General features: G+C 42.9%; 2 protein-coding genes across 4 annotated transcripts in view; one reads left to right on the top strand and one right to left on the bottom strand.

The window, feature by feature from the left end:
* GTF3C4 (general transcription factor IIIC subunit 4) lies at positions 1 to 23479 on the bottom strand. 2 transcript variants are annotated; one of them, XM_058524362.1, is made up of 5 exons: positions 22882 to 23479; positions 14467 to 16293; positions 11356 to 11486; positions 7955 to 8043; positions 1 to 6092 (listed from the first exon to the last, which is right to left on the bottom strand). In XM_058524362.1, the coding sequence occupies exons 1-5, from the start codon at positions 23227 to 23229 to the stop codon at positions 6028 to 6030; spliced, it is 2460 nt and encodes an 819-aa protein (XP_058380345.1). In that variant the 5' UTR covers positions 23230 to 23479; the 3' UTR covers positions 1 to 6027. The 2 variants fall into 2 exon arrangements, with proteins under 2 accessions (XP_058380345.1, XP_058380346.1); XM_058524363.1 differs by lacking the exon at positions 11356 to 11486.
* A 311-nt stretch (positions 23480 to 23790) lies between these two features.
* DDX31 (DEAD-box helicase 31) overlaps positions 23791 to 24453 on the top strand; it is a 78370-nt gene continuing 77707 nt past the window's right edge. For both annotated transcript variants that reach the window (XM_058524364.1, XM_058524366.1), the window contains exon 1: positions 23791 to 24067. In XM_058524364.1, the coding sequence (XP_058380347.1) occupies positions 23972 to 24067 (96 nt within the window). In that variant the 5' untranslated portion in view covers positions 23791 to 23971. The remainder of the gene's footprint in view (positions 24068 to 24453) is intronic.

Genomic DNA, 24453 nt, shown 5'->3' with positions numbered 1-24453 from the left:
TACAAATAATTCTATTATTTATTTATTTTGAATAAAAAAGTGGCCAAGATAATACTAGTGGCTCTGCATACAAAACACAACATATTTGAGGTTCTTTCACATTTATAAAACTGCCAGTATGTACAGCACTGGATATTCACAGCAACTTTATTAGACTCTAAGGACTAGAATCATACGAGCAATTGAGAGGAATCCAAAATGCGAAAAAGCTAAAAACCAATGGTCTTTCATAAACTGGATAACCAGCTAACTGGTAAAGAAGCAGAGGCTCTATCACCCCTTTCTTCAGTAATAACTAAAATAAGATTGCCCCACAGGGCTGTATACTGACAGAAAAACACCCTCCAAAATTTCCATTTCATTTTCTCTATAATATTCCCCCAGTTCAAACTTTCCCCAGAATCCTCTGCCCTAATATTAGATAAAAGCTCAGGATGCTGGTATGTTATCTTCGGGAAGAGAAGGCTACATAGTGCTAAAGGATATGGCATGGTCTGGTTCAACCCAAGAAACTCTGTTCAAACCCAAGAAAGAATTTGGCCCTCTTCTGGTCATTAGTTCTTTGCAGTTTTGAATGCACTGGAAAAAGTGAAGCATGCTTCATCTTAAAGGTGGCAGGAAGTTACTCACTCATTCTACATGTCATGAGCACCTACTCTGTGCAAGGCACTTTCCATTAGGTGCTGCAGGAGCTACCAAGATGAACAGACAGTCCCTGCCATGAGGAGCTTACAATCTAGTAATAGACACTATGCGCATATGTACAATGGAAGGGAGCAGCCAATCTTCCCTTGGATGGGGGGGATTCCCAACAAAATGTGTTATTATTCTTAAAGTTTTTAAATTTAAACACTAAAAATCTAAAACACACTACCTAATCAGATGGTAAGAATTAAAAAACCATCTCCTTTTTATAACCTTAAGTTTTTTAGATGGCTGTTCTTTTTATTTCAAAAAATGTCATATGTAAACATACATATAATTCAAAGCCAAGCACAAAGACTAGCACAGGCATTGGGTAAACATAAAATATATCTCACTACACACAACACAGACTTATTTTTCTTTACAGTCTCATTTCTGTACAAACAAGTTTGATATTCACTTTCCTTTCATATGTTAAAGTACAAATCTGAGTCAAAGTCTTGAAAAAGATAATTCATTTTTGCATTAGTACCAAAAACAAAACAAAATACCCAAAACCCTCCCAATCTGTTAGCCAAATGTAAAAGTGATGAAGTATGAAATGCCTCAAAGCCATCACAACCTCCTTCATTGTCCAATATGACTACTTTACAGGATCTTTTTATGAAAGTAACAGGATTTCATGACGATGAGGTAAGCAAAATTTTACCTTAAAAATAACCATAAGATTTAGACTTTTGAAATGTAATTCTTCCAAACCCATTTACAACATTTCAACTAGATGGCCTCTGCCTTTACTTGATGATATTAGGACAAGAGTATCATCTTTCCCTTTTTTCAGCTCCTCCCCAGCCTGGCAGGAATGAATGAACACCATGTTGGTAATTCAAACAATATTGTTCCAAATAAGCTCACCGACTGGGACCTCAGACTGGATATGAAGTTTCCTGCTGGAGCACAGTTATAACTCAAAGAAAATTCAAGATAAGAAAAGCTGAATCAACTAATTGGATAAAGAGGTTGGGGGAGAAATAGTCACATACCAAAAAGATTAACTTTTTTAGAGGACATCCTAATAAATAGTCATTCCTCTATTAAATTTACGGATTTCCACAGCAAGTTTCAGAAACAGCCCTGTCTTACACCAAATTATATATGCAGATGGGAGGCTGTATCCTATCTCCCAGACAGCCCAGCTAACAAGTCTTGATACAATCTTCTGAAAAACCCTGCTGTTTCATCAGCATAGTGACGCTGTATTAGATCATTAGAAGCAACTCTATATTCTGCAAATTTGATTTAATTCAAGGATAGTCAAATTTCACATGCTCTATAATCAGTTTGAATAGCAGATATCATGTTAGCAGATGTGAAGATCTTAACTCCAAAAACCTCTTTTAGCTTCAAGAAAGAGCAGTTCAAAGTTTAATAAACATGAGACTGAGATACAGTCTAAAACTCTGCTTGAAGCTGCCAACTGGTACTTCCACTAATAACTGACAACAATTCACTTCAGTTAGATTCTTTAGAGGCATTCTGAGAATCCGACAAGCTTGAGGGGAAAGGGTGGGTTCTTGAGATGCTCTGCAGTCTCACTGAGTTGCTCACCTCCACCCACACACAGAGGAGCAGGTGAGAGCACGAAGCTACATTTATGATGACTTACGGAAGCCATGCAGAGACTCAGAACAGTCCACGGTGGGCTAACTGTAAAGAGATTCACTTATTCATCTGGCTACTTGCTGTTTGTGCTGCCCAAGCTCTAAAAAGAAACAAGGGCAGAATAAAAAATTATTCTTTCCCTTAAAAAATTTAGGCTTGCTGACTCTGAATATAACCCATTCCGCTTAGCTTAAACCAGAATTTTTGCCTGTCAAGAATCATACTGGCATGGGGAGAGGGGCAGGTGGTGTTAAGGAGCTGACATCTAGCACACTCCAGCCCAAAGCCCAGCCAAGAGCTGGTGAGCACTCTGCCGGGGAAATTGAGTTCTGAAGAAAACCAGATACAGTTTACCAAGTTGTTAACAACGAACACTATTACCTTTACAAAGAAAAATTACTGTTTAATAGCTTCTTCTAGGAAGCAAGACCTACTATGTGATTTAGCTTTTAGAAATTTTATCACTAATATATTTTTCTTTCAAACATGAAATCTGTTAGCTCTGAATGTGTCCTAAAGCTGAGAGAACTAAAGGAACGGAAATCAAGAGGACCCCCCCCACCCGCCTCGGGCCCCCTCGGGGAAGGAAAAGCCAGAGAGAGGTCAGGAGCAGAAAGGACGGACAGCTCCTGTGGAAATGGACCAGCGTCCAGGAACTGCAGCAATTCACCCAACTCCAGAGCAGCAGCTGCTCCACAAACCAGCACTGCCTTCCTCCCAACAAGCACCAACAAGCATCAATTTCTTCTGTGTCTTACCTGATACTGTTATAATTACAACAGAATATATTTTAATATTTAATTATTACCCTTTAACATTCTTTTAACCTAATTAACCTGTGAAACTAATAGGTCCAACCCACACGATTCAATGTTAACATTCTCCAAAGCTTCTTAGAGGGAGAAGCAGAAGAATGTCACATTCAACCATGAGCTTCACTAGTGGTTCTAATAACTTTTGACACTGAAAAATAATTGGTAGTTTTGGCAGATATAATAGCAGGTAGAGATTGCCTGAAGTCTGGGTGGTGGACACATGAGGATTTCAGAATGAATATCAAGCATAACAAGCTATCAATTTCTTATCTGGAATAATAGGAACAAATTAACCTTAGGCAGAAAAAATGTGACACAGGTGTGCATATCAGACTCCCAAAATGCAACACGGTTGTAGCTTAAAAGGTCTAATTGTCTAGAATCTTTGCTCCTGCACTTGAACACAGCGCAGCAGCATCACTTCTACCATTTCTTTCATTCCTGAAACAGTTATTACAGTGATAGCTGAATAAACTTAGAATCCACTAAATAGATCAGGCAAATTTTAGGAAGGCATAGAGGGTATGATAAGTTTAAACCAGGAGAGGCATTTAATAATCCCAAGACTCCTGTGTCACTCTCACTTTTCCAAGGTTTCACCAATCAACACTATCCTCAGGCAGGCTGAACCTTAGTGAAACTCAAAAGTGCACTGTGATGCTGCCAGTAACTCAAAATCTCCTCTCATTCTCACAGGGCAATGGAGTAGCCTCCACGGATGGGGCGTGGGACAGGAAAAGTGGGAAGGCCTCTCATCTGGGGGTGCAGAAGGTTGGGCTGAGGCAGGTGTTGGCTGGATTTCAGTCTTAAGAATGCCACTGGGCCCAGCCCCCTCTGGAGAAAAGCCATGTTCTTGTGAAATAGCTGCCATGTTTACTCCTATACAGACATACAAAATGATTCGGGAGATCCTTTTTAGTTAACTCCTAAGAGTTAAATGTTCCCCAAAATGCAGTGCTGCTTTAAATAAAAACTTAATGTAAGTTTTAAATGGCAGCAGCACAAAATTCCCCAATAAGAACAACTACTGACTACAACTACTGAACAAGAAAACAAGTGAAACTAAGCATGCCATGATTATTAAAACTGCAATAACTCCTTGCCATGATCCCAATTTTTACTGTCACGTTTATTGTCAAGTGAAACAGCTACAGCCACAACCAACTACAGCCATACCAGTAGCCTCTGAGCTGTGGTGATCACGATTTTAATGCTGCCTGGTTCCTTCTTGAAAATCAATTTAACATGCTGGACCCTAAAACCTGGATAAACACTATTCTTGAAATTACCACCAAAATGAGAAAGATAATCAGAAGACTCCAGCAAATACATAATTAAACATAGAAGACAAAACAAAAATTTGAAGAGGAAACAAAAGACATTTCAAACCAGACTGAAAGTGCCTCTTAAGGGCTTGTCTCCACTACATCTGAACCGGGGGGAGGGGGTGGGGGGACGGACACGACACACCATGGGACACAAGTGTGGTGTGTGGTGTGTTCTGTTACAGTGTTATCCAAATATCAAGTGTTTCTCAAGTGAGGATAAAATGTCTTTCACTAAGGATACAAAATAAAAGAAAATTATATTCTATTAAAGGCAAAATAGCATGTAATATGAATTAGAATTTCACATTTTGTATTTCCTATTCAACTTTCGAGAAATATGCACCATTTCAAGATGTGTGCATTGTAGTCCTATTGATTAGCACCAATCCCTAGGATACTTATTTTAAAAATCCAAGAACACTGTAATTCCAGAATGTCTATTTTTTATTTTAGGTTTTAAGACCAATTAACATCTAACATCTCCTCTTAAGAGCCCCCAGAAAAATACCTGTATTATAAATATCAAGGACCTTTGCAGAGAGAAGACATTCCCAGGCTCTGGTCAACTGAACTACACTCACTTATAGCACCAGAGTGCAAGTGTCTGCACTTCTGAGCTGCCCGTCTCTTTCTGGAAGTCTCTACATAGATTCTGTGCACACTCTTATACCAGATAGAAATGAAATGTCTGGAAATGTCAACATTAAAAATATTAAAAGTTTTAATTTAATACTAAAAGGAGAAAATATTCTTTTTCTTCTATGTACAAATATCTCGTCTAGGTTATCAGAGTTAAGTCTGTAGCAGAGATGTGACACAGGTGAACTGGAATACTTGACATCTGTATACATATTAAGGAGTTGGGGCAGGAAATCTGATGACACAGGAGATTAAAAATAAGTCACAATTATTAACATATAAGAGTCACATGCTCTTTTGACACATTAAAACCAACTTTAGTCTTGGCTTCACCCTCTCAAAATACCAAGTTTTAGAAAAATGTTTTCAATATGCATGAAAAACAAGAATCAGTGGAACACAGATCTGCAGCTATCTGTTGAGGACAAGATATCAGGTCTATGAGTTCTTTTAGACACTTTTAATATCTGTTAGTATACTGACCTCCACGTACCAGGTAATTTAAGCTCTCTGGAACCACAAGGCAGTTCCAGACCAAGGCTAGGATTAAAGTCTAACTCAGCCCGGCAAGGCCCTTATCCAAACTCCCTGGAAGAGATCATTCTGTTCCTAAAAATGACAGGGCATTCTTTTTGTTCAAACTGCTTCAGTCAAGACACCTGAAAAATAAGTGTTCCTCATTGAGTAAGGAGTGGGGACTAACGTTCATCTCAAAATGACCTAAAATCTCTGCATTCAGTCATTTTAAAGATATCCTTTAGCCCCTGGAGATGGAGAATGCACTTCAGAAATGAGTTCCCAGGGCACTATTTACAATCATGAAGAGCGCCTCTACGCTTGGGAAGGCCAGGCTTACTCCAGCACACCCTAGCTCTTCAGGCTAGAGGGCACTTTCTATAGCAGAGTACATGCCCCTTCCATCTTCCCACTGCTGACATTTAGAAGACAGGAGAATCGCAGAAAGGGCAGGGGCTTTGCAGTAACCTCTTAATCCAGTCCGGATCTGCAAAAGGAAGACAAGCGGTACTGAGCTTGTTAGCTTCAGAAAAGGCAGTCAAATAGGATGAACCCTGGAGGGACTGCAGTGTCCAGAGACAAGCGCTCTGGTCCCAGCTCTGCGGCCTGGACAAAGCACCTCACTCCAACATTCTAATCGAGGCAGCACTAAATCTGTGGTTCCCAAAGCTAACTGTGTGATGAAAGAGGAAAATAAGGGTAACAAGTGTTTCATAAAGCTAAATTTATTCAATTTAAAGAAAGGACTATACTTTGTTCTGAGAGTGTACCCTTCATACACTGTTAATGTTGAAATATTCTTTTATAAAATTACAGTAACAGTAACTTGTTAAACACGCATTATTTGGAGAAATAAAAACATGGCAACACTGGGGCGACACCTTCTCCCCCTCTTAAAAACTTCCCTGGTCTGTGAAATGCTCTACTCTACTACTACTCTCCAGACCCAGTAGATTCTCTCTTCCCAAAAGCTGTATGTGGCTTAACTCAAGTCAACTGGCAGGTAGGTGTATGTTTTTTGTTTCAATCTCTTCCTGACTTCCTGCCTAAAAAGTATACCTATTCTCAATCGCAGTGAGTGTTTAAAAGTTCCCAAAAATTTGTTTCAAAATAATCCAATAAGAGGGAAGAGAGTGGGGGACTACGGAGGAAACATAAAAGGGCATGAGTTGGCAGTTTCTGAAGTTGAGTGATGGGTACATGTGGGTTTATTATACTCTTTTCTCTACTTTTATATATGATTACACTTTCCATAATAAAAAGTTAAAACAGAACACAAGCTGCCAACACACCAACTTCTCAGAATTAGAGAGCTTTAGCCAGTTTAGAGAAAAAACCAAGAATAAAGGTGTAGCTTTATATAGAATGTTTTCTGTTGTAATGGAGACCACAGATTTCCCCCAAAACGTATATAACTGTATATGCTTGTGTCTAGTTAGCTCCTTTGGTTAGAGTGTGATGTTAATGAACCTTTGGGGGCCGGCCCCGTGGCTTAGCGGTTAAGTGCACGCGCTCTGCTACTGGCGGCCCGAGTTTGGATCCCGGGCGCGCACCGACACACCGCTTCTCCGGCCATGCTGAGGCCACGTCCCACATACAGCAACTAGAAGGATATGCAACTATGACATACAACTATCTACTGGGGCTTTGGGGGAAAAAAAAAGGAGGAGGATTGGCAATAGATGTTAGCTCAGAGCTGGTCTTCCTCAGCAAAAAGAGGAAGATTAGCACGATGTTAGCTCAGGGCTGATCTTCCTCACACATATACAAAAAAAGAAAAAATGAACGTTTGGTCATAAATTTGACATTCGTGTGGCTATTTAAATCACTAATTCCTTGCCCTGGTCTATGATCTTATTTCCAACTAGTTATCTCAGACATGTGGGCTTTGTCACCGGGGCTATCAGGAAAGAGAATATAGACCAACTGGAAAAAACCCAGCATGGCTACTAGAATGACTCCAAGTGCATATCTTACTGCTGGCTTAGCAATGCTGTCTTTGTATACATTATCATTTGCAGAGTTTTCATTCAAATATAATCTATATATGCTGTCTAAAACAAGTTCTGACATTTTTTTGAATGAATTTGTTCTCAGTGACAGAACAGCAAACTGCACCCCCACACACTCATATACTTAAATGCAATATGTACTTTAACATGACATATCCCAATTATCATTTTTAATCAGTTGTGCCTTCATAATACTGTGAAGAGCAGAACGAGCCTGCTCAGCCTCCCTGATGCCATAAGATAAGGAGTGTGGAGCCTGACCCGAGGCACGATTTTGAGGCGCTGGCGCTCTGCCAGCATGCTCAATCTCCCTGTCCATGGCTGGGAAAGCACTCACCTTCTGGAGCTGGATGGCAGGCAATGCTGTCGTGGAGCAAACACCTTCTGTATATCAAACTCTGGCAGGACTGGTAGGTTAGAAAGCACCTGAAAGAAGAGAGACTGCATCGTCAGTTCTACCGAGAAAAGCAGCACAGCCTTGAGGGCGACCATCGCCAGTTATTCTAAAACCACACGGTAACCAAGTAAAGGGCAGAAACTCTTCATAAACGCGTGCCAACAATGTATCCCTCCGCACACCTAAGCTGGCCTGACCTCCAGCCCCGACACTAGTAAAGGGGAAGTGTGGGTGTCAGGTGACTAAGCGAAGCCATGCAGAGCTTCTAATGCAGGCAGCCACTGCAGCTTCTTCCCCCAGTTTGCAGCCCTGGGAAAGAATTGAGTCTGCCCATTCCTGACTGTACTTTGAATTTTTGATTTGTTAAAAAAAATTGATCATGTATTATATTGAAAATTATTCTTAGTGATTTTTAAGATTAGGTATAAGCATTATCTTTAAGAATCTGACAGTACAGTGGGGAAAACCTGAAGAATATAGAAGACAATATTAATGGTGCAAAAAAAAAAAGGGGGGCCGGCCCGGTGGCGCAAGCGGTTAAGTGCACGCGCTCCGCTGCGGTGGCCCGGGGTTCGCTGGTTCGGATCCCGGGCGTGCACCGACGCACTGCTTGGCAAGCCATGCTGTGGCGGCGTCCCATATAAAATGGAGGAAGATGGGCACAGATGTTAGCCCAGGGCCGTCTTCCTCAGCAAAAAAAAAAAAAAAAAGAGGAGGATTGGCGGATGTTAGCACAGGGCTGATCTCCTCACAAAAAAAAAAAAAAGGGACATGAACAAATGTTCAGAGGTTTGATTCATCCAATGACTATTCACTGAGCATCTCCCAGGACCAGGCAAATAAGAGAAGGGGGACTGCAATGAGACGGAGAGTGCACCTGGTTTCCGCAGGGAAGCTTTTCTGAAAGATCACAGTTAAGTTAAGCAACTAAGGAGTAGGAAACTACAAAGAGGAAGGGGGATGGGGCAAGAGATTCCAAGTACATTTACTTTGAGTAAAGACTTGGGTATACAGGAAGAAAGATTACACCTGAGTGAGGGAAAGCACCCATTCTCACATGGAGAAATTAGACCGCCTATTCTGGCATGAACTGCAATCAGCAAGAATGAAAACAAGTTTTGTGAAGGAACCCGGCTGAGAGACCACAATATATAGTGGTTGGTTACACGTGAGCTCTGGAGCCAGAATGCCAGCTTCTCAGCTCTGCCACTAACTGCCTGTGTGACTTTGGGCAAATTATTTAACTTCCTCAGCCATCAGTTTCCTCATCTGTAAAAACAGAAATAATTACAGTGCCCCTGGGCATGCTTGTGAGGATGCAGGAACCCAGGCCATGTGTACTGCTTAGAATAGTGCCTGGCATACACACAGTGCTCAACAGAGGTTAGTTGTTGTTGTTATGATGACGATGATGATGACAAGCCTACTACTACAAGCTTGTTTCCTGTCCTCTCCTTTAAAAAAAAAAAGGCTGAACAAATTAGAAAAAGTGTAGGAATGCAATAAAAATTGTAAAAAATCCAAATATCCATCAATGAGGGAGTAAACAATGGAACATCTACACAATGGAAAATTTTACAGCTGTTAAGAATGGGATCTACGTACTGACTGGAAAACTGTCCACAATATTTTGATACAGAGAATTGGCAAGTTGTTAAGGTAGTATGTGTAGCACAATTCTGTTACTGTTAAAAAACTCCCTGTCCTCATGGAGCTTTCTATACCAGAGGAGGGAGAACAACAAAAAATAAAAAATATATTAAATGGTGATAATTGCTAAGGAGGAAATTAAAGCAAGGAAGAGGGATGAAGAATATTGGGAGGGGAGAGGAATGTCAGCAGGGTGTTATAATTTTAGGTAGCATGGCCAGGAAGGCCTAACTGATAAAGGGACAGCTGAGGAAGCCATCTGGACACCTGCTGCAAGAGCACTCCAGGCAGAGAGAACAGTCAGTGCAGGCATCCTGAAGCGGGAGGGGTGCCTCGTGTACCTGAGGAACAACGAGGCCAGTGCGCTCAGAATGAAGTGAGCAAGACAGGGAAATGTGGGGGGGATGGGGGCCAGACTGTGTCGTCTTGATCACTAACAGGATTTTAGCTTTTACTCATCAGAAAGGGGCAGCCACTGGAGAGTTCTGAGCAGAGGGGTGACCCGAGCTGACAAGTCTCAACAGGATCACAATCACGGCTACACTGAGAACAGACTGGAGGGGGCAAGGATGGGAGCTGGAAGCCCAGGTTGGGAGATAATTGTAATGATCTGGACAGGAGACGCTGTTGTCTTGGACCAGGGCCGTAGAGGTGGAGGTAGTGAGGAAAGGCTGGATTCGAATTTGAAATGCCATTTAACCTTCCAAACAGGGATACTGAGCAGGTGGTTAGGTATGTAAGTCTGGACTGAGGGCGAGAGATTCAGGCTAAAGCTATATGTTTAAGGCACCAGTGTACACATGAAATGCAACAGCCAAGGGAGAGTGGTGACAGAATAAAACCAAGTCAAAGATGGACATCAAGAAGATGAAGTTTAATCAGCAACGACGACTAAGAGAAGAGTCAGAGGCAGGAGGAAAAGCAGGGAGCACTGCGTGCAGGGAGCCAGGTGATTGAGTGCTTCAAGGAGGAGCAAGGAGTGATCAGCTGTGTCAAACGCAGCTCAAAGGTTCATAAAATGAGGACACGCCAGGGTTCCCTCTCAGAGTGAGACTAAGAGAAGGAAGAAGACTTCTACCTTTTATTATAAAGTTTAACAAAAAAGGGCACAAGCACTTGTATATTCCGTTAACAGGTATTACTTTTGTAATAATAATTTTTAAAAATTTAATGCTACTTTAGGGGCCGGCCCAGTGGCGCGAGCGGTTAAGTGTGCGTGCTCCACTGCAGCGGCCCGGGGTTTGCCGGTTTGGATCCCAGGCGCGCACCAACGCACTGCTTGTAGAGCCATGCTGTGGCGGCGTCCCATATAGAGTGGAGGAAGATGGGCACGGATATTAGCTCAGGGGCAATCTCCCTCAGCAAAAAAGAGGAGGATTGGCATCAGATGTTAGCTCAGTGCTGATCTTCCTCACACACACAAAAAAAATTTAATGCTACTTCAAAGGAAAACAGCATTACCAAAATAAATTTAAAAACCCCTATAAATATCAAGCAGCAAAAAACTGTCTTTAAAGGAGGTCCTGCTTTAGTCAAACTGACGAAAAAAGCCCACACCAGGTCTTATAACAGCAGCTTTCCTCCAACTAACAGCATGGGCAACATATATTTTGGATAAATTCTTTACAGTGGTTTGTGCTATACAAAACTCAAAAATGAGCAAAAGCAGCAGCTGGCTTAAAATGGCTTACCGGAGCCAAATGTGGCCATTGGAACAGACTGCCTGTTTGCGATCTGTGAATGGCAAGATCTCTTTACACAAACTACAGTGCTCAGGGAAAGTCTGTTTGTTCATCTTCTTTGAGATGTGTCCAATCAGCACCTAGTAAGACAAAGCAGTCAGCAGTGTTTAGTGGAGAGTGCAGGGCATCCTGAAGGAAAAGCCTACCAACACAGGAGAAATGAACAAACACGCGGTACCTGCCACGAGGCAGGAGATCTGCATGTCCACATAGGCCCATCAGAATGTCTGAAAGCGAAAAAGCTAGACCTTCAACTTGTGCCAGCTGGCTGAGTAAAATAATTCATTCAGGGACCCTGTGATAACAGGGTAAACTATAACCACTATAGCAAAAACTGTTCTGAAAAGCCAAAATCTGATTACTTGCCTCGTTTTAGTTGCTTCTGAGACAAGGACTTCAGAGTTCTGTTAGAAGACAAAGTATTTAACTATTACTTACAATGTGTTGACTTTAAGAAGGAAAAGCATAATCTTTATAGGCAAAATAGTCCATGAAATACTAACTTTGTAGAACTGTACAAATGTCTATTCTTTAAGAAAGCCTTACAAAGTAAAAAGAATCAGAATTAAAAAATAATAATTTCCCCTCCTGATGGTCCAAAGACCCATGAGCAATCTAGTCTAGGAGTCTGCAGCCTGAGATCCGCTGAGCTCCACTGCTGAGGCACGGCAGGACCCACGGTGGGAGTGGGGAGGTGGCAGTGAGGGTCGACAGGGCAGGCTCCAGGCCTTGTCCCTGTTTCAGCTTCGCTTTTCTCGGCTTTGTTTGTTAGGATTACACCACTCTAAAAGTGAAAGTCTGAAGAACACTGATCCACTTCAATATTTTGTTGAAAAACCCTTCACTGGCTGTATCGAGAGGCATGGGATACACCAACCCTTAAGAACCATCTTGTCTTACTAGCAGATAATGTCCTTCCAAGTTTTTAATCCATTTACACTTAAGCTCTCGTGGAAGAACTCTCTAAGTCTGCCATTCACTAAAATTAGTTCACTAAGGTTTGAAGGGTATCTTAATAGCTCAGAGGGAGTCTTACCTACTCTGTATATAATTTACAAATTTAAAGTCCATTAACTTTTAGCCTTTTTTGGTCTTCAGAATTCTAGTTCATGGTCCATTACAGCAGGGACAACTACCCCTTCCCTCTTTTCTAGATAGGCCAAACATCCTGATAGTGATACAGGAACAAAATCTGCTCAGAATTCCTCCAGTAGAGATGCACTCAAATCTTACATAAGGAAGTACTGCTTCTGTTTGCTCTTAAGAGCCTTCATTATGCAACCCCAGCTGTGTCAGTTTAACTCACACATTCTCAACAGGGGTGATATTCCTTCCAAGGGGGCGAATATTGGTTCTCGGGGGACAAAAAATCTTCACCCTTTTCATGTATAAAGCACAGATATACACATAGTACCTGAACAGATACACAATATATCTGTGGTATTAAAATTTCACGGGTAAGAACAATTAGGAAAAAAATGCCTTAAAATGCTGGGGGGTGGGTGGAAGGATAATGAAAACAATGGCTGAGAGATGCTGGTCTAACGATACCAACATACCAGGCTGAGAATCTCAGAAACAATTTATAATTATTAGTAAGTCAACATACTAGGTTTGAAAAGATTCATTTTATGCATATAGTGGGATTTTAAAGACATGCAATGCATTGTTTTCAATCAAAACTCAGTTGCTATAGATGGGCAGAGGTATAATATTCCCATCTTTAAACTGGCTCTGCTGGAATCACATGACTATGCTAAATGTAGCTTCCCACGCTCATGCAGCATCTGGACAATCACTCTAAACCATTACCAATCAACTTCCATTACATATGTTCTAAAATGTTTTTGTTAATATTTCACTACCTCATAATATCCCTGCTAGGTCCTATGAGACAGTGATAACCAGAAAATTCTTCCACACAATTTAGACCACAATGAAACAATTCTTAAAAGCTGACTTGCAAACATGAAAAGTCAGTTACAAGAACAGTACATCTTAACTACTCTTCAGATTACTGCAAACATCCTATGAGCAATAATTTTAGGAGTGTACGTATACACACTTTCCAACAAGAAAATGCAACAAGTGATTTTCAAATGGTTTAAGATTAGACATGAAGATATTTGAATTTATTGCCTTCAATTAATATTTTAAATAAGATTTTAGGCAGTGAGAATAAGCATCAATCTTTGGGGTAAAAAGGAACACAGGCTTTTGTGGTTTTGAATATTTTAGTATATAGCATGCTCCTTGAAACACAAGTTCTTCAAGATTTTAGCAGTTGTTAGCTCAAAGAAAGGTTCCCTGATGAGTAAGTCTGGATAACACCGAGCTACACAAAGTTAAATGGTTTCTTCTCTGTAGGAATTCTCAGAACCCTTAGAAGGCTAATGTGCACTGGGAACCTTTAAGAGGACTATTGAATATGCAGTATGTTCCCTAGCTTGGAACCCCAGTGTTCTGTTGGGGAACTTGAATTCTGTGGAATACACTTTGGATAACACGGTAAGATTGTTCTAACATCAAAATAAAGATTATGCTCAGTTTTTGTAAAACAAAAAACCACAAAACATATTAGTAATAATTTGTTTACTTTATATGCCCTTCTTGACTAAATTAGAAGACCTCCTCAAGTCCTTTCAAATGGAAACAATCCCTGCCGCCACTCCTACCTAAAAAAACCCTCCAATTTTTTGCAAACAGTGAGGGAAGGGCGCATGGTGCCACACGCCCCCTGCTGTGAGGGCCCAATCACAAACTACTCTGCTAAATGCAGCCTGCTCGAGCTCACCCACAGCCTGGAAATCTCATCTTGCAAATCTTGCACATCAATCAAGGCCATAGTGAAAAGAAGAATCGAAATATTCTTTTCATGATATGATTATGTCCTCTCCATTAATCCATGTTTTCTATTTATTATCCTGCACCTCATGCCAATCAATTACCAAAAAATGTCAAAGTAAAAGTTGAGCTTTAGGAATTCAATTTAGGTCATTTCTTTCTCAAGAAGCAAGCAGACTTTTCACGGTTTCAGTGCATTTGTTAATAAACACCTACCCGTGCTGTTCTGTCATCATACTCTTCATCAGACATTAAAAAGTTACAGAGTCCCCTGGTGGGGATGCTAGTGTTTTCTGTGATCCAGGTGTGCAGGTACACTTCTCCTAAGACTCGCTTCATGTGCTCCCTGGTCAAGTGCATTTCCACGGCTTCAATTTTCCCTTGGATTTCAAGGAGTTTCTCTTCCATTGGCTCACGGCCTCCAACATCTCCAGACTGGGTAAGTGAGTCATCTGTGGGGTCCTCTGGATCACCTTCCTTGCTCCTCTCCTGAAGGCCTTGCTTAGTCACCTGTTTGGAAGAAGTGCCTTCTTCCTGCTGTTCATCCTCAGTATTGCCCATCCCAGGTGAGTCAACTAGTAAGATTTTTGAGTCCTCATGGGTGGGTTTACATAAGGCTTCTGAAGGGGTTTTCTGCATTGACTGATATAAAATCCTCAGGAGGAAAAGTTTGAAACGCCAAAAATAAGTGGCCCCACTGCTTTCAATCTTTTTTTCCAAAGCTTCTTGTAAAAACTGAGGGATATGTTTATCTTTTAAAATCTTCCAGCGTACTAGGTCTATTAAATCTACCTGCTTAAAGAGATTTTGAACGGAAGACTCCAGGAGCTGAGCAGCTGCCTCTTCAAAGGTTTTGAGAGTAACAAACTGGACCTGGTAGTTTTTGTTCACAGGATGGAGGCCGTTGACCATGCCCTCAGTCGTAATGACGGCCAGATATGCACCACAGGGGCTCACTGCTATCCCGTGTGTCCTCACCGAGCCAAACACATCTGAGAGTTTAATCAACTGGTGTTCAAACTTTAATGCAACATCAGTGAAAATGGGAATCAGCTGCCTCACTTTCCCATCACTGGAACAAGTATAGACGGTTCCATTCTGCTTGTCTGCAGTCATGGAGACAATTGGCAGTGAGTGAAGGCCTGTGACGTGGGAATTGTGAACATTCAGACCTGCTTTGGAGATCAGAAGAAGACACCAAAACACATAGGATCCTCTTGCAGCCACCACTAAGCTACAACTACACTTCTGGTAAGGGTGATAAAGTGGTACACATTTGATGCTGTGCACTGGCAACTGGTCCATTTCTTTCCATAAGACAACAGGCTGCCTTAAAGTGAAATAGCCTTTAACTGCTTTGAGATTGACAGGAAGAATTTTTACAGGTCCAAAAGCACTCCCCACAATAAGGCCACTCATTTTCCGATTGTTGTGCTCATATTCCCACCAAAATAAAACACTAGGAGAGTTGATTCCTGACTCAATTGTGTTGCACGAAGAGATGGATTCCTTTCCTACAAACGGTAGCTGAAACTGCCACACAGCAATGTTACCGTTTTCAAACAGGACTGCCAAAAGCACGCTGCCCACGTCCCGGCACTCGTTGTTATGCTTGACTTGCTGTGTAGTACAGATGCCCGACCACTCCATCCTCACTGGTGTCTGCATGCTGTGTCTTCTCTGAAACTCAGCAAAATCCCCAAGATTTCCTTCCGGGGCCTCATTTTTAGAGAGCCTGTAACTGGTCTCATAAAGACGTTCTCCGTAAATCTCAGTTAGATCGACCAGCTGGACCCACTGCAGTCTGTTGAGGTTAGCCTGAATGGTCAGGCGATTGTCCATGGTCAGCGCTGCCAGGAGGCACCGGCCGTTAGCATCACAACCCATGGGGGACCAGCTAGTGTACTTGAATCCTCTCAGTGGAGGCAAAGCCTTGCCCTCAGGGTTGAAAACCCTATCCAACATGAAAGTCTGACTGACTGTGGGGTCTTTAGAGGTGGCAAATTTCTCCTTACACTCAGCAACTTCTGTTTTTGAGCCAACCTGAAAATAAGAGACATAAAAACTATCAGATAAATATTTCACTCTAAGAGGAATATATTTATATTGTTTGGGTGTATTAACAGATTCACATTAATATATGCAGTAATTTTATATCAGTTCTGTTAATTTTGGTATTACATGCATTTAAAAGATCAAGTACATGTCTAAAACTAAATGAGTATTTACTCAGGAAGTGGCTTTTTTTTTTAAAGAGTCAGAATAAATGCCGTCAATATTCGTAGCTTGGTTCCCACATTCTTCTTAGAATTGACGTAAGTAATAGAGATGATACAGATGTACTTGATTCTTTTTTTTTTTGGCCCTGAGCTAACATCTGTTGCCAATCTTCCTCTTTTTCTTTGAGGAAGATTGTCCCTGAGCTAACATCTGTGCCAATCTTCCTTTATTTTTCTATGTGGGACGCTGCCACAGCATGGCTTGATGAGCAGTGTGTAGGCCTGCGCCCAGGATCCGAATCCAAGAACACCGGGCTGCCGAAGCAGAGCGCACGAACTTAATCACTATGCTATTGGGCCGGCCCCAAGATGTACTTGATTGTTAAGAGCCAAGAGAACATGTAGCTGAACTAGTCACAAAACAATAAAGGTATTAAAAAAGTCATGAAAATATATATTTATATACATCTTTGATACAATTAGATATTTGGATTTTTAATAATATCTTCATGATATAAATGCCAGCTTTAAGTTTTCTATCCAAAATTTCATTTACAAATTATGCTGAGGGCCAACTCGAACTGCTTTGTCCGCTGTTTCTAGAGAATAATGTTCACTCCGATTAGGCTATCTGCCATTCCCTGGACATTCCCACCTCTGCCTTCCCTAGCTCCCTTGGCTAGAACACTCTCTTTCGTCTTTTCTAAATCCCATCCATCCTTCCAGGTCTAATTCTTTGAGGCCTTCTGAGATCATCCTACTTTTCATTCCTCTCTCCCTCCTCCAAGTTTCTAACATACATCAGCAGTGCTATTTATTTAGTGTCTAGCTGTAAGATGGTGAGCTCTTTAAAAAGATTTTAAAGGGACATTAAAGGTGGAGGAAGAGATAAATGACCAAAAGAAAGTGGTCCAGAGTCATAATAGCCAGGAAGTCTAAAGCCAAAAAAGAGGAGAAATCAACTAAAATATGGTTTCTGTTATGTTGGAAGCAGGAAGAAGAAAGGACTTGACCCACTGTCTTTAGAGAAATGGATAACACAGAAAGAAAGCAGAATCTTTCAATTCCTTTCTAGTGTCAATCTCCTTTTACATAGAGGCTGATGTTGAAACTGGAAAGGGTAGAATAAACATGATTAAAAAGGAATTCAAGCCTAAGATATAAATGGATATAATAAAAGTCACTTTAAATGTGTTTAAGTCCCCAAACCCAGAGGGATTACAGTCCAGGACACAGAAAGAACTCGGAAGATGCTGAACTCAAAATCACTACATTCCTCCACAAAGCTTAGACAACTGGGGAATGTGTCAGAAAACCAGAGTGCAACAGATAGTTAAAAAATATCCCCCAAATGGTAAATAGATAACAAAAACTATAGACCATTAAGCCTGACAGGGAAGAAACTTCTTCCATGTATTAGCAAACTGCAGCGATCATGAGAAACTAGCATAGGATAACTGGAATAATCTAATCTTACTCTCTTTTTTGCCGAAACTGCTAGACGACATCATAAATAAGCATATAAAATGAAAGGTAGATATAAAGTTGTCCAACAAATGAATTAGATGACTAACTTTTCCTAAAGTGTGTTATACAGAACACCACTCCCCCAAATTGTCCCCTGAAAACGAGTTCTGTGGCCAAATAAGTTTTGGAAATGCTATATATTACACATCATTCCCCCTTCAAGAGTCACAGGAGCACACTGAATGCCTTGGCCAAGGAGCTACCAAAGAGACTTATTTAACCAGAGTTATTCAAACTTTTATTTTTTAAAAACAGAGCCTCTTTTGGGGATGTCATCCTTTATCATCCTAATGATAAAGGATGAATGTTAATGACACTCTGGAAATAGTGTCCTACGCAGTATATCTTGATTTTAGAAAGGCATTTAAGGTAGTCTCTCAGACACACTTATGGACATGCTGGAGAAATACAGACTAGAAATTCCAACTAAATAGAGGTGTAGCTGGTTAGCCTGTTAATAAAATAGTGCTAATCAAAGCCCAGAGCTTTGTATGGGTAGATAAAATTTGAAATCTGACATAATGAAGCAAAGCATAATGACCGCAAATCTGTGCTATGACGCCCAAGTGCCTGGCTCTATCACATACTAGCTCTGTGATCCTGTGCAAGTTGCTTAAACCCTCTGGCCCTAATTTCCTCATTTATAAAGAGAATAACACATGTCTCATAGAGTTAGGAAGGTTAAATAAGTCACTATACGTAGAGCATATATTAGTAAGTGCTCAATAAATGTTAGCTATGATGATAATTATTAACACTCTCTGAGGATTAAGTGAATGTTAATGACACCTAATAAAAGTATATAAAATGCAGGGTAGATATTAAGTTGTCCACCAAATGAAGGGTAGATATAAAATTGTTCACCAAATCCTATAATACTGTAATAAACTAAGCAATAATCCTTACAATAGGTAAATTTACTACAAATAAAAGCTACTATAGAACTAAAAGTAACCTTACAGGATTTGTAACCCAGAGCAGCAGCACAGGAGGCAATAAGTAGGCTCAAGCAACCCTTGGTCCTACTGGTTGTAGGAAGAATTCTCGATAGGATGGAGAGCAGCATGGATCTCAACCAGCAGGGAAAATCCTTATGGTTCTGTACAGTAATTGCTAATCTATTAGTTTGAATGAGCCTACTGCACCTCCCCCCAACTCTCCATTATCACAAAACAAGTTAACAAAATAAAACAAGTACTCAGATGCCCAAGGAGCATACCACTTATGAATCTAGCTCCTAGAGGCCTGCCCCTAGCCAATCATTTAATTATATACTATCCTGTTCCCAGTTGGCCACTATTACTGCTAATAGCTGTGTACTTTGTAAGCAGCTAACAAATAAAAACTCATTTGAAGCTATTAGACAGGAAGCTTCTTGAGGGCAGGAATATGATTCCAAGAGTTATTTAACTTAATGTAGTAGATGGAGTTAATACTTTCTAACGCTCCTAACAAGTGATACACAATAAAATTAGTTATATATATATTATTGGAATTTGGAACTGTATACAACTAGATGATTCACTAAATCAGCAGTCCAATGGGAAGAAAAATTGCAACTTAATTTAAATTACTATTTTATTGCTTTTCAGATTTATATCATTCACCTTCATATCACATATCCTCAGTGCCCAGGACAGTAACTTGCAAATAGCAGATACCAGATAATATCAACTATTCTATAACTGCATATTTTCTTGAAAGAAATTCATAAGCTAAATAACAGAATCACAGAGCAAAGCTTCAAAGGGGGTTGTCATGTAGCCTTCTAGCAGAGCTACACACTAATACTGTGCTCTGGTTTGCAGAATGTCCATGTTTTCTGTTAGAGCAAAGGCAAGCAGGAGGACACTGAGTAGACTTAAATCCCCAGGGACTGTCAATGGGTAGAGCCATCAAGGTACTGAATACAGACTTCTTTGCATTCCTCCATTGCATCACAGTTTGATCCCACACAGGCCTCTTTTAGAATTGCAGGGACGACTCAGCATTCATTCACCAGGCAGTCCTAGTCTAATTAAGACTGCTGACTGATTGATGGTTTGTGTGATGTACATACCGAACAGTACAGAAGGGGAAGATGCCACTAATTAATTTCAGGCAAGCTATCTATCAATTATTAGAGGGATATATACAGAGTTCCTATTCCTTGTTAGACACTTGTGGAACCAATGATGGAGTCAAATTTTTATCAGAATACTACGGACATCTTCATATCCATAGCCACAGCATTAATCCAGACTCATTCCTTCACACCCGTATGACTGCATTTTTTAACTTGAGCATTTAGTGTGCCAGGAACTGTGCTAAGTGATTATGTGTGTGTGTGTGTATACATATATAAATATCCATATATATACATATGTGTATTTAATTTAATCTTTCAAAAAGTCTAAACAAGGTGGGTTTTATTATCCTCGTTTTATAGATAGGCCTATCTTGCGCCAACGTCCAATCTCTTAACCCCTATTTTATACTGATCTCAACAATCATCTTCTTGCCTCTAATCCAGCCAAATTCATATTCTTGAACCATACCAGGTCTGTACATGCTTATGATCCTGTAACAGCACCTTAGGGTTTCCTAGATTGACGCCAACGTCCTCATACTGACCTCCAAAGTTCCCAAATTGACCTCATTTTACTTTCTGACTCTCTAGAAGAGCTACTTGAGCTCATCTGTTGACCCTTCATTACTTATACAAACAACAGTAAATTATGTTCACGACTTATATATTGTATGCGCATGAGATGGACATGTCATTCATGCTACCTGGATGACCTTTCCTCCCTTCCTCTTACAACCCCAAACCTGCCTTCTTTTAGGATTGCTGCAGATTCAACACCAGATAACCTTCTCTGATAAGCACGTCCCCTCACTAGTCCTTATTTTCTTTAAATTCTCTCTGCTAAAGCATTAAATCTCCACCATATTGACACACACTTAAAATTTTCTAATTGATGTGCATATAAACATCCTTGGAAATAGTAAGTTCCTTTTCAGTAGAGGATACACTTTTTATTTATTAATTTATTTCCAGAGGAAGATTCTCCCTAAGCTAACATCTGTTGCCAATCTTCCTCCTTTTTTTTTTTCCTTCCACCCCCCAACGCCCCAGTACATAGTTGTGTATAGTTGTAAGTTCTTTTTTTTTTTCCCTTCTCCCCAAAGCCCCAGTAGATAGTTGCATGTCACAGCTGCACATCCTTGTAGCTGCTATATGTGGGACGGTGCCTCAGCATGGCCCGAGAAGCGGTGCGTCAGTGCGTGCCCGGGATCCGAACCCGGGCCGTCAGTAGCGGAGCGCACACACTTAACCGATAAGCCACGGGGCCGGCCCCTAGTTGTAAATTCTTCTAGTTCTTCTATGTGAGCTTCTGCCACAGCATGGCTACTGACAGACAAGTAGTGTGGTTCCACGCCAGGAACCGAACCCGGGCTGCTGAAGAGGAGCTCGAGGAACTTGAGCTGCTAGGCCATCAGGGCTAGCTCCAGAGGACACACTTTTAAAATCCCTTCTTCCGCCTCCCTCTTTGAGTGTTCCTGAATTTCACAGCACCACCAACATCTGTCCACCTGATCGGTCTATACTTGAACCAATTTGTTCATATCTTCTCCAAGAAGACCTTTGAAGGCTTAGTCATACAAGTTTACCAATGATCTAATACAATAACAAGGTGTCTGTTTAAAACTTGAATTAAGTATGCTAAACAGTGGTGTGGGCTCCCTGCACCCTACCCACAGTTAAATGATTCATATTTAAAATGTCCGGACAAAGTACGAGTTTTCATAAAAACACTTCCACATAAATACGTTCTCTGTACATGAATACATATCTTTACAGCACTTATCACTACCTGATATTACAGGGTTATTTGTTCTTGACTTGCCCAAGAATGTAAGCTCCACGAGGATAGGGACTTTGTACACTGCTTTATTTCCAGAACCTAGATCAGTGCCTAGCTGAAACACGGTGGTATTCAAATATCTGTTGAATGAGTGAATATACGCTGTGGTAGACCACATATATGCATACAGATCTATAAAGGAAATAGGGAAGGTTTTTATACTTCCAAATCACTAAAATAAACGATATGACTTACTACTTAAAAAAAAGAATTTGAAAATGGTGATATTAAAACTAAAACGTTAGGAATCCTAAACTTCTGAAGGCAAACTTAGTTTGTATGAGGCTGAAAGCGCTAAATCTACACAGAGACCTTGGACTTGAAGTTAAAAACTGCATTTATTTCCGGAGGCTTATATTTCTCATTCTACAACCCAAAGACGTTTAGTTATTAAAGAAAAACTGGAGCACAAACCCAGAGATCCAGTATTTACCCATCTGCTCAAGGTGAGAAGCAAAGACTACTCATAAGAAAGCCGCTGAAACAGTTAAGACAACGGAAAGGACCAATTTTTCCTCTCCCAAAGCAAAAGCGGCGCAAGAGGAGGGCACGTCACAGTAAACAAAGCCAGCCAAGGGCCTCTGGGAGTCGGTCCCAGACAATAGGAGCAACTGTAGAGGCAGGTCTGGGGTTGGGTCAACGGGAGGTGGAGTCTCAGAGAGCACGACGGAGAGTAATCTGCGCCCGCAGCCAGCCAGCCGCAGGGGCGAAGGGAGGACACGGCTCCGAGGGGACCTCTCAGAATACATGTGTGTGTCGGGAGGGGGTGGGTGATTCGGGAAACGGCGCAAACCGCTGCAAGATTTTTTGTCTGTCTGTTTTTTAAGCCACGGCGACCCTAGCCGCTTAGCCGTAAACGCTGGGTGCGAGGAGGGGAATCCCCGGACTATGTGGGCCGGGATTCCCCAGGGACAGCGACGCGGCCGCGCGAGGGGGACAGGAGGAGACCCCAGGGCTGGGGCCCGGGAAGGACTTACTTTGAGGAGACAGCTGTTGAGGGGCGCCGGCACCGAGGTGCGGTGGATGACCAGGTCCTGGCCCGGGTTGTGCACGTCGCAGATGAGCTCCAGCACAGCGACGCTGCGGGCAGTGGACACGGACACGCGGTGGTCCTCGGACCAGGCCAGCGGCTCCAGGCCGCTCACTGCATACTGCAGCTTCACGGCCGGCTCGCGCCGAGTCACCAGGAGGCGGAACGCCGCGCTGGGCCCGGGGGCCGCGTCCACCGCCGGCTCCTTCCCGCCCGCCTCGCCGCCCCCCTCGCTCTCCTCCTCCTCGGGCGGCGCAGGCCCGTCCGCCGCGGGCCTCACCCGGGCCTTGTCCATCTCCCCTCAGACGCAGAGGCCGGATCCCCGGACTCGCCAAGGCCGCGTCGCCGCCCCGTGGCCGCCTCCCGCCCCGTGGCCGCCGGCCCCCAGCGCCCTCCGCGGCGGTTTTCTCCCCTCAGACCCGGAGCGCCCCAGAGCCAGGAAGGACCCCGCCGTTGCTAGGCGACCCAGCCCTGCCAGGTGGCCAAGGCGCTGCCTGTCTAGAAAAGCCGCCTCCCCTGCGGGCCGGACCGAAGCCTTCGCTGGTGCTCGGCCGCGGGTGGGTGCGGGGCAGGGAGCTTCGAGGACCCCCTCTGCGATGACCAATGTCCAGGCCTCTTTAGGGACCTCCCGGGCAACGAGCTACGCCTTACTCAACTGCTGAGGAAACAGGAACTTGGCGGCAAAGAAGGGAAACGTTGGTTAGATGGCGCACGGCCTCTTGTTTCTCAGAGGAATTCAGAGAACTTCACAAGCGTGAACTCTGGGGTTGAGTGTCACTTGGCATCCCCTGCCATAGGCCCAGCCACGAAGGACGCCAAGCGAGCGGCCACTCTCGCCGGCCGGCGTCCCTCGCCCGCCCTGCAGCCCCGGCCCGCCGCTCCGCTCCCTAGTGCGGCCCGTGCGTTCAGGACCCGGAAGGGGCGCGGCCGCAGGACCCGGCGGGGCAGCTACGCGGGGTCCTCGCGCGCGTCCCACGTGGGCCCGAGCGGAGCCGCGGTCCGGGTTCGTGAGGTTCGGGCGCGCCTTCTCGCTGGCCATGGCAGCTGCGGACGAAGCGCTCCTCCACGTTTCCGAGCTCCGGGCCGCCGCCTCCAGGACGTTCGCCAGACCCCGCCTGGCCCGGCCGAGGCGGGTGAGTTCTGACCCGGCTTCAGACCCGTCTGCACCCGGGTCCCGACCCGCGGCGCGCCGCGAGCTGCCACCTTGTCTCTGGGTTGGGTTCCGAATTATTTACGGAGTTAAGGTGGAAAGTGAGACGTCAGGCAGCTTCTGGAGAAGTCGCTGAGCAACACGTGTCTCAGCCCGGAACACTCCCCCGCGGGGATGTTCTTGGAGCGAGTGTGGACGGGGACTGGCTCGGACTGCTAGTTGCAGGACTCGAAAGGTTGTGGAAGGGTTTGGAGGCTGTTTCCCGCAGAAGTTAGGAACTGACGCTCGGGCGTGAGTCCCAGCCCTGTCTCTTACCAGACACGTCGCTCAACTTCTCTCAGCCACAGTTTTCTTGACTCTGAGGGTCGT

Source organism: Diceros bicornis, chromosome 28 (genome assembly GCF_020826845.1).
Source record: "Diceros bicornis minor isolate mBicDic1 chromosome 28, mDicBic1.mat.cur, whole genome shotgun sequence".
NCBI lineage: Eukaryota > Metazoa > Chordata > Mammalia > Perissodactyla > Rhinocerotidae > Diceros > Diceros bicornis.
The sequence above is the reverse complement of the archived record's forward strand: the minus strand, read 5'-3'. Positions and strand labels throughout refer to the sequence as shown.